The sequence below is a fragment of the Antedon mediterranea genome, chromosome 2 (genome assembly GCF_964355755.1).
Source record: "Antedon mediterranea chromosome 2, ecAntMedi1.1, whole genome shotgun sequence".
Classification (NCBI taxonomy): Eukaryota; Metazoa; Echinodermata; class Crinoidea; order Comatulida; family Antedonidae; genus Antedon; species Antedon mediterranea.
The window spans coordinates 1,810,869-1,821,604 of NC_092671.1; the positions used below are offsets into that span (position 1 = coordinate 1,810,869).

At 34.5% G+C, this 10,736-nt stretch overlaps 1 protein-coding gene across 3 annotated transcripts; it reads right to left on the reverse strand.

Moving 5' to 3' along the window:
- Window positions 1-6,114: 6,114 nt before the first annotated feature.
- LOC140040015 (uncharacterized) lies at window positions 6,115-10,370 on the reverse strand. 3 transcript variants are annotated; one of them, XR_011842684.1, is made up of 6 exons: window positions 9,772-10,370; window positions 9,072-9,452; window positions 8,741-8,915; window positions 8,283-8,500; window positions 7,638-7,668; window positions 7,351-7,394 (listed from the first exon to the last, which is right to left on the reverse strand). XR_011842684.1 is itself a non-coding variant. In XM_072085634.1 (5 exons), exons 1-5 carry the CDS (start codon window positions 10,298-10,300, stop codon window positions 7,267-7,269), a joined length of 1,332 nt encoding a protein of 443 aa, XP_071941735.1. In that variant the 5' UTR covers window positions 10,301-10,370; the 3' UTR covers window positions 6,115-7,266. The 3 variants fall into 3 exon arrangements, 2 of the variants coding, with proteins under 2 accessions (XP_071941735.1, XP_071941736.1); XM_072085634.1 differs by lacking the exon at window positions 8,283-8,500 and having other exon boundaries at window positions 6,115-7,482; XM_072085635.1 differs by lacking the exons at window positions 7,351-7,394; window positions 7,638-7,668 and having other exon boundaries at window positions 7,746-8,500.
- Window positions 10,371-10,736: the final 366 nt, after the last annotated feature.

Sequence of the window (10,736 nt, forward strand, 5' to 3'; positions counted from 1 at the left end):
CTACAACGCAGGATGGCTGAATTAACAGGCATACCTATTCCATCCATCGACTGGAAGACAACAAATTTGCCCGAAGCTCTACGTAAGTTCAAACGGACGTGCGAATTTATTTTTAATGGACCACTATCAGAAAAAGATGAGGTAATAAAAGTACAATACCTAATGTTATGGGTCGGCGACACAGGTCGAGACATCCGTGATGGCTGGGGTTTATCAGACGAACACAAGCAACAGCTTGCCCCACACTGGACTGGATTTGATAATTATGTAAAACCTAAGTCAAACTTCAGAGTAGCTCGTTTCAGATTAAGGGCACTCAAACAAGAAGAACAAGAAACAGTAGATGCTTTCATTACAAAGGCAAAACTGATTGCTGATGAATGTGAATTTACAGACAAACAGGAACAGTTACTAGACACATTAATTGCAGGCCTATATAATGATACTATACGGCGCAAATTGATAGCACAAGACAAAGACATGACACTAGACGGTGCATTGAAAATTGTACGTGCATATGAAGGCACAAAAAGACAAATGGATGACATTGAAGGTACCAAGGCGATACAAGCTGTGAAATACAAGAGACAACCCAGACAAAAACCCAAATACAACACACACCATTGCTTGAACTGTGGTGAACAGCATGAAAGAAATGACACATGCCCTGCTGCGAATGAACACTGCTTTTACTGTAAGAAAGCAGGCCACAGAAGCAAGGTTTGCTTCAAAAAGAAAAAGGACTCTACTTTCAAGAAACAATATAATAAGAAAAGAGTCAATCAACTGGGAGAAACAACACTACATCACGACGAAGATGACACAGGTAACAGTTTTGTACTTGATTCTCTTGAAAACAATGTGAATGCAGTGAAGACAGACACTCAAGCTTACGCCAATATTCAAATGACCGGCGACACCAATAGAACTGTTCGATGTAAACTCGACAGTGGTGCGGAAGTCAATGTTATGCCGATGCGAATATTCAGACAGCTATTTCCATCACAGACAGATGAGATGAACAAGCCTATGAATTTACATAGATCTAATGCAAAGCTAATTGCATATGGTGACAACAGCATAATAGCATATGGCACAAAGATGATCAAATGTACACACATGTAGCATTAACCATATCGAAGTGCCTTTATTCACTCAAAGGTCAACCCACAATAGGTGGCAGCAAATAATATATTAGTTGAGTCATAACTGTAGGTGGCAGCAGATCAATACTGTGACAACACCCTTTACCAAAAATTGATGAATTATTAGATACCATGTCAGGCACTAAATTGTTTAGCAAATTAGATTTGAAGTCTGCATATCACCAGTTAAATTTACATGAAAATAGTAGGGACCTTACAACGTTTGTATCCCACAAGGGTTTGTACAGATTTAAAAAGGTGTGCTTTGGGTTGGCTTCTGCTCCTACCGCATTTCAAAAATTAATGTCAATAATACTGCAAGGAATTCCCAATATTGGGTACTTTATTGATGATATTTTTGTTTTTGGCAGGACTAAATCAGACCATGATACAGCTCTAAGGGCAGTACTCAATAGGCTTCAAGAGTATGGAATGCGCCTCAATGACAAGTGTGAGTTTGGAGTGACTAGCGTTAAAATTTTGGGCCATGTATTAGATTCAGAGGGGCTTCACCCAAACCCAGAATTAGTTAAAGCAATAAAATGCGCTCCGGTTCCAGAAAATAAAGAGCAGGTGAAATCCTTTCTGGGCTTAGCCGGATACTATTCCAAATTTATCAAGAATTATGCAACCCTTGTACAGCCACTAAGGGATATTCAATTAGGGGAGGAATTTGACTGGAGTGAAAGGGCCAGTGGGGCATTTGCATTGATTAAGCAGAGCATTGTGACATGTCCAGCCCTTGCCTTGTTTGACCCAGAAAGGGAAGTAATTGTGACGACAGATGGGTCGGGGTATGGAATAGGGGCAGTTCTCACCCAGCTAATCGAAGGGAAGGAAGTAACCATAGCTTTCACATCAAGAAAGTTAACATGTGCAGAAAGAAAATATTCCACAGGCGAACGTGAAGCCTTGGCATGTGTGTACTCAATTGAGAAATTTCATACGTACCTATGGGGTAGACATTTTATACTACGAACTGATCACAAAGCACTGACAACACTGTTAGCATCCAGTGGGAATGGCCACAGACCTATGCGTATAGCTAGATGGGGTGCAAGGCTGCTAAATTATAACTACACCGTTGAATACAAACCAGGCTCTGATAATGTTGTGGCAGATGGATTATCTCGTCTGCCATTGGAATATGAAGGGGGGTCCTCGGAACAGAACAATGACATTGCTGCGGTATGTTTAGTAGAGATAGAAGAAGAGTGTTGTATAACCCTAGGACAATTTAAGGCTGAGGTAGATAAAGATGAAACCCAACAGAAAGTGATTAAATACATAGAGTCTGGTTGGCCAGAAAGTAAAGATATGTTGGATAGCAACATACTGCCATATTATAAAGTACGGGAGGAATTAATAGTATTAGAAAATAGAGTTTACAGAGGTGATAGGGTGGTGGTACCAGACTCCCTAACAGTTCATTTAATTTACAAGGCACATGAGGCTCACCAAGGGATAATGAGAACTAAGAAAAGATTAAGGCAATTGTATTGGTGGCCAAGAATGGATACCCAGGTAGAAAATATAATTAAACATTGCATTGTGTGTATAGAACATGATAAAACGATAAAGATTTCAAAAGCTCCAATGACACCCATAGAATACCCATCAATGCCCTGGGAAAAGTTGGGACTAGATATAGTGGGTCCCTGCGACTTACTACCAAGCCAGTGCAGATTTGCCATTACTTTAATTGACTAGATGGTACGCTCGCTTCGCTCGCGTACCATCTAGTTCGTGCCCACAGATGGTTCTCGAATACATAGTAATTTCAGCGTAAAAACACTGGCGATTTCAAATGTACGTACGGCAGGACATTGTCGTTTACAGAAACAAATAAATAGACACAATGATTTATGTAGTCAACCAAAATTAGCACCTAGAAACTTGTCACAAAATGAGTCGAAATTTGTTATTTGGACTCATTTAAACAAACCCAATTTTGTTAAATTATTCTTTATATTTCTTTATTATCCAATCATTAACGAAATATTTTTTCTATAGGCCTATAAATAATATACCACTAAATAGAGTAAAACATTTCCGATTTAATACTTTATTAAAACTGTCACTGTCTCATGGTCGATTGAAATAGTAAAGTACATTTAAAGACCACTAATACGTTTATATTTTTGTAATTATTAATTAATACAAACGTTGAGAAACAACTGACAGTAATAAAGTATTATATTAGTATGTGTTTATAATCTAAAAGTAGGAGCTACCCACACTCACAGTAATACAGTTAATTAGTATATTTGTTTATATTATATCTAACAGTACCAACACACTTTTGATTCAAATGGCGATCAAAAGTGGTTAATACTGTACCTATTTGCAGTATTGTATAGCATTACAATACTATTTCTGTTTATTCTCTAAGGGTCTATAAATTTACCTACTTGTGTTAAACCATGGAGGTATGCAATAATTTGGAATGTTCCATTCAATGCAAATCAATACATTTCTATAAACGTATATTAAATCTATCAAAATAGTATTTTTTAAAGAAAATCGGCCTGTCTTCAACATTATGATGCTGTACTCTAGCTGTTCAACCGATTTTCAGCTATTAAAAACAATTATCGTAGGAGGAGATAGGAAAATACGAAGCCTTCTCGCATTTTTGTGGCGGGTATTTTTCAAGATGGACATCCATTAGACAGTGTATACCACGATCGAAAAACACCCCTATTTGGGGCAAATCGTTGAACCTAAATTCGTTTTAATCGTCGATAACTAATTATCTAACTTAATTTAATTAGTAAACAGGGTTACATCAGGTGGTTAAAATCAGTACCGAAAGTACGAACCAACTTTATATACCATCGAGTAAAAATTCTAGAAGTAAGGCGCGATTTAGCGAATTTTGCCCTTACGTAAATTTATATATAGATTACCATTCTAAGTGGCCAGAGGTATGTCTTGTACCAAAAGTTACCACACAAGTCGTAATAGATTTTCTGTCGAGGGTATTTGCTCGGGAGGGCTACCCATTAGAATTGATAACTGATCATGGAGTTCAGTTTGTCAGTTACGAAATGAAACAATTTCTGAAACAAAGGGATATTAGGCATTTGCATTCTGCTATTTATCACCCACAGAGTAATGGGGCAGTAGAAAGATTTAACAAAGTGTTAAAACAAACAATACAAACTGCATCATTAGAAGGGAAAGAAGTTAAACAATATGTACAGTCATTTTTATTTGTATATAGAAACACTCCACACTCAACAACAGAGGTGGAACCAGCACTGCTGTTACATGGACGAAAATTAAGAAACCAGTTAGATATAAAAGGATTGACACCGCCATCAGATGTGGTGGTTGATAAAACTAAACTTAAAGAACTAGTAAGGGTTAAACAAGAGAAACAAAAGAAATATTTTGATAATCATAACAGTGTAAAATTACCTGTTGTACAGGAAGGAATGCATGTAAAGGTAAAGAAAACTGGATATGTACATAAGGGTAGTAGTTCATTTAGAGGGCCATTTCGAGTAGTTAAGAAGGTGGGAAATGCGACTTTTGTGTTGAGTAATAGAAAAACATATAATATTGAAAGGCTGGCTATTGTAAGCCCTGATTGTAAGAAATGGGCGACGCCATTGAATAAGGTATTGATAGATGATTTTGAAAATGAACAACCAGAACATGTAAATGTAGATAGATTCATACAAAGAGATGTAGACTAAGTTCCGTATAGAACTAGGTCAGGTAGAGTAGTAAGGAATCCTAGTAGGTACGTTGAAGAATGTAATTTGTTACAAGGGGGAGATTGTGGTAACAGGAACTAGAGTGGGCGTTGAGGGCAGGTGGTTGAAACACGAGGTTGAGAAAGAAAGTAGACAATAAAGTGTTGATTCATAAGACTGTGTTTTCTTGCTCTTATTTAAATTGTGTGGATACTACAGTACCCATAAATTTCAGGTCATATTTCATCATATGGCAATATAATTACGTGCGTAGCGCATATAACGCATGCTTACGCGCGCTTAAAATTGTCACAATTTATTTTCGATGAAATTAGAGTATGTTTCAGGCAATTTTAAGCGTTTAAAAAATTGCCATGAGTGCGCAGATTTTTGCACGCGCACTGCGCGTTATACGTTAATACACACTCTTTTTGTCCGATTTCGGCTGTACAACCTTTCCTTAATAATATCATCATATTTTATTCACTTTTCAACGCGAAATTGCCTTATACGAGCACGTCAAAAGTGACAGGCTACGCACGTGTAAGTTAACAAAATGGTGAAAATATGCTAAATTTTAAAATTAATATAGATCGTCAGAATGCTCGGGAACATATTTTTTATTTCATTTTCTTGAAGTGTATGTATCTTATGTATGATTTATTATTAAATTAAGGGAACAAAAGTTGATTAAGCCATAATTAATTGCATATTAAATTTAAAAAAATTCATTTCGACAATCAAACAAATTATGACATTTTCTTAGGCCAAAATAACAAACTTAACATTAACTTTCTTCCTTCAAAAGTTCATATATTAAAGTTAAAAGTATATAGTTTGACAGTGCATCATTGTTGTACATTTTTAGAGATGTCATCATAGTAAAAAATTATAATTCATTGCGGTATGTAATAATCTATCTGCACCAAAGTGGTTACTGCATAGTAAATACACGGAGGAATTTTTCTACAATTTTTAGTCAGTTGTGTATGGCTCGGTGGTGTGTGCTCGTGTCTATGGCACTCAAGGTACCGAGATCGAGTCTCACCTTGGGAAACGAAATAAGATTTTTTTTTTATTATCCGTATTGTTTGTTCAAATTTATTTCTTAGTGTATATATTATACACATGATTTATAATGAAATCTAGATAAAAAATAACTTATGTCTTTATTATTATGTAACAGCAAATGTGGTTTATGACATTATACGCAGAGGGATCTTTGATCGGATTGTGATACCGGCTATTGTATTCGCGTTAGCAAGGTCCTATCATATATTATAAATAATTAAAGAATCTGAGAAAATCAATGAATCAAAATATCTTTTAAAAATCAATTATCTTTATTTAAATCAATGCATATAACCTATAATTCGTCATAGTGACGAATTAAATCTAGTTTACACTTTATTTCTGTAGACCAACAGGTATATCTAATAGTGGAACCACAAAAATGTAGGATAGGCTAATTTCTAATTTGCAACCAATGGGAATTCAGAATGTTTTTAGTTGTTTACTAATTAGATGCATACTAGCACACTTCATTGTTAAATTAGCCGTTCGATAGTTGTACAAACTTTTCAATCTAAACACCCAGCCATCCCCCGGCATCATCCAACACCTAACTCAACACAGGCGCTACTCATATGTTACTCATTTTATTCGCTCATTTGGCTGGTATAATTCTGGGGAATTATTTTTCCCCCAAATTCCACAATTTACCTAACGGATGTCACTTACATCCTTACTGATATACTTAATAACAACCATTTGATTTACTGGCTCCTGTGACAACACACTGGACCTTTAGTACAGCGATGTCATATGAGTGGTAGCCCCAAGAGGCCAAAATGTTGTACAGTATCAGTAGAAATAAATATTATGTATTGTTATAATCTGAATAAACTGGGGAAGCTTAACTTATTTGTGTTGTGTGTAAATGTATACTTTAAGGTTTTTAAAAGTATAAAACAGAAAGTAATCCAGCAAAATACAATTTGTTGCAAGATCAAAAAGTGTGTGTATTCACATTTATAAAATCAGCAAGTCAATTTTTATGAATATTTTAAAAATACAATTACAAAAAAATGAAAATTACAAATGTGTCATAAGAATTATTAAATACAATACCACAATAGTTCTTGTTTTCAACAACACACTAATAGAGATAGTGATGTAATATTATACAATATTTTTTACCGTTTTCCTTGAGTACAAAGAGCGCCTTGTGGTATTCAATTTCATCAATGTGTGTGATCCATTCCTCTTGAAATAATTTCTGCTGATTTTCCTCTGCCACTAATATTTGAAAATATTAGTGGCTAACTAAAAGTTTTTCAAAAGTTGTCCACTATCATGTATTTCACGTAAATTTATCAGCGCATATTTATGACAATGACAGATAAGTGGAAGACTATTCATCCTTCTGTCGTGTAGGTTAGTTCTAAACCACGCTGACGGAAGTAGTTAACAACCCGTTGTAGTTTATCAGTAAATTCAAATGCATCATCAGACTTCAGATTGGCTTTATGTTTGGTAAGATGATCTAAAATCTTAACAGGATTTGTACTTTGGTCAGGAGGAGGTTGATCCTCATCAAGGTTTCTTTTTGATGATGATTGTGATTCAACAGTCTTTTTTGAAGGAGAAGGAGAAATAGAGTTAAGCTTAGAAACCATGCCTGTATACACAGGGTGGGTTCTTGAGTAAGGTGTGTAAGAGAGACTGCATGTTTTCTTCCACTTTTTTCTATTCACTTTTATATATATTCTATTTTTATTTTACTCACCTCTTTGGTATTTTCTGGTACATCTTGGATTCTAAGAATATAAAAAAAATCATTATTATTTCTATGATACTGTAAAGCACTGGTACTGAAGCAACCAGCATTACCAAGCATAACTTCACTGGAATAGCACACTGTACCAGAACTTTAAGAAAAGTTAAAAGGCCTATTGTTATTTGATTACCATGTAACAAGAATAGTAAATTGTCACACAGGTATAGGTTTAAAGTATTTTAACCAAATTCACTCTCAGTCACTCTTACTCAATAAAAGATTTATAATATGAATATGTTTCTTATTGTGGATAAATGGGTGTAATGTGTGTATTGACCATCAAATACCCTCTTTTTAAGCTGCTACAACTTTTTAATGTAGCAATTACAAGTGCTTTTACATCCGTATACAATACTGAAATTTTTGTATTGACTGAAGCCCTGAATAAATATGTTTTTTTATATTTATAAATTATGAACAATTAGTTTTGTTCATTATAATTTTCTTACAGTTTACAAGTTAAGCAATGTTGGGCCCAGTTGCATTCTGGATGGGAGATAGTGGTGGGTGCTGTATATACCAGAGAGTTATGGTGTACTGATAATATCGGACTATCATGTAATAGGCATGGGTTCGAGTCTATCTGTAACATACTGATTGCATTCTTCAGGCAAGATGCTTTACTCTCATTGCCTCGTCTTTCGGATGAGATAAGCTGTTAGTCTCCTGTACATATAGTGCATGTTAAAGAACTTTGTACACTATTCTCAAAGAGTAGGGGATTGTCTCCCGGTGTGCTGATCTGGTAGGTGCTGCACTGCTGGCTGCAGTGGGGAAGAGCCTAATCTGAATTTCCTTAGTTTCCAGTTAAGCTTGAAGACCAAGAATATGTACATTTAACATTTTTACATTTTGAAGGTACTTTAAATCTCAAATCATCACAAGCCTTTTAAATAAAAAAAATTGTTGTACTGTTACACTGGATAATAATGTGTTGCCCTTTATTTCCATTATTACAATAATTCCATAGTGGGTTCCATCTAGTGTTAATAATAAAACCTAAAATAAGTAATTGATATGTCTATGTACAAAGCCTATTAGAATAAACTCACTCAAGCTGGTCCAACCGCTCAGAAATGCTCCACTGACGATCACTTCGAGCAGCTGGCATTGTATGTCGCCTTAATGTAGCGTCTGACTGTCTTGGTATTGCAACTTCTGCTGGGTTCTTTTTCTGTGAAATATCTGTATCCTTTTGTGTGATGGTAGGTATCAAATAAGTGTGTTCTGAAATGTGAAATGTCATTGTATTTATAAAACATTGAGATGCAATACTGAATCAATTTGGGGTTGGTGCAGGTGTAAAAATGGAGTGAAGTCAGAAACTAAATTTTTTGACACTTGAGTTAGACTAAAAGTTAAATGACATAATAAATTTCCTACCTTTCTGGTTTAGCTTCTCAAGAGCAGCTATGTATATTTGTTGATCAAACTGTGTCTCCCAAGTCACTTCAAAATCTTGTCGATGTTTCTCTTTAAAAAAAAGTATTTCTGCTACATCTTTAAGAAGTTGCCCATTTTGATGAAGTCTCCATAGATTTGTAAGGGCTCTAGGATCCACTATGGATACATGAAATACTATTGATCCTTCTATTATCTCGAAACCTTTACCGCAACCACAGCGTAAAAAGTAAAATAATAGTTTTTGCTCTCTGTCTTGACATTTTGCTAAAATATCTTCATGTTCCAATCTATGTCTTTTTTGAGATAGTTCATCTTCAGAATCATCAGCTTTTCGTTTGATAGATATGGGTATTTTAACGCCTTCAATAAAACATAACAATTATGAAAGTCATTTGAATGTGATTTTTTGCTCCTGAAAATAATTAGGAACAATGATCCTTTTCATAAAATCTTTACTTCAGAAAAACCTGTCTGTTACAAAAAATGTATTTGTAACACAAAAGTAACACTGCACATTTAAGAGAAGTAAAGTTGGACTTAACCCACTTTATTTTGTATGCTATTAACCATTTTCTGAGCTGATTAATTTAATGATATAGGCCTAAACAATTATACTGTGATGCACAAATTTTAAATCAGAATTTTTTTAATGATATATAACAAAACGGAAAATACATACATATGCCAAGTAGATGATTCTTTGCTGTTGGGTTAAGACAATTTGCAAACCTCTCTATCTTATTTGAATCATCTTCTAGGCTTCTATCTCTTTCGAGTCGTAATAGTAAATCCCAAATAGTTTGGTAATCATTGCTCAAATTGTAGTAACCCTTGATTTCACTTAACTCATCATTTCCAACTTCTCGTAATGCATTAAAGAGGCTTTTCCGATATTTTGACAACTTTCTTGTTACCTTATTTTGAGTATTTGTATTATTATTACCATCTAACATATACTCAGTTACACATTCTTCTGCTTTTGTCAAACATGAAAGTTTTGAGATTTCCAGTAAGAGATGAACATTGTTATGTCTAATATGACCACGGTCTTCTAATGAATTTAATAATTGAGTTCCAGAATCTGCAGCAGTAAGATCCCCAAAGGGGAGATGATCAAATAGGCAGAAACGCAACCATTTATATTTGTGAGATTCAAAGAATTTACTGAACTGCAATTTTAATTTCATAAATTTCTCATTGTTGGCCATTTCACAAATATATATATATATATATCTGCAATAGAAGAGTAAAAACAAATAATTTTACTGTGTTACCTGCAAAATTGTACTAAAAAGTGAAATTTAAATGTCAGCTAATATTTAAAAAACCAATTACATTATTATGAAGGATTAATAATAATGTATTAATGAAAATTGCAATAAAAAAAAGTCTGAGTGATTAAGGAAATCTATGCAACGTAAAAATAACACAACTATAGGCCTTGGTATAAGTGTTATATTTTTCCCTTCACAAAGACCTACCATAAAATGTATGTGTTCCCTAGGGCAGGCTTACAAAGTAATATCCTTGGAGAAATTCATTTCTTACTAACTAAATCATTTAGTTCTGTCATTCTGTTCTTTTTTGAAAAAAATGAGCTACAGGTAAATAAGCTTAGCCTGGTTACTGATCGCCAATTTTACT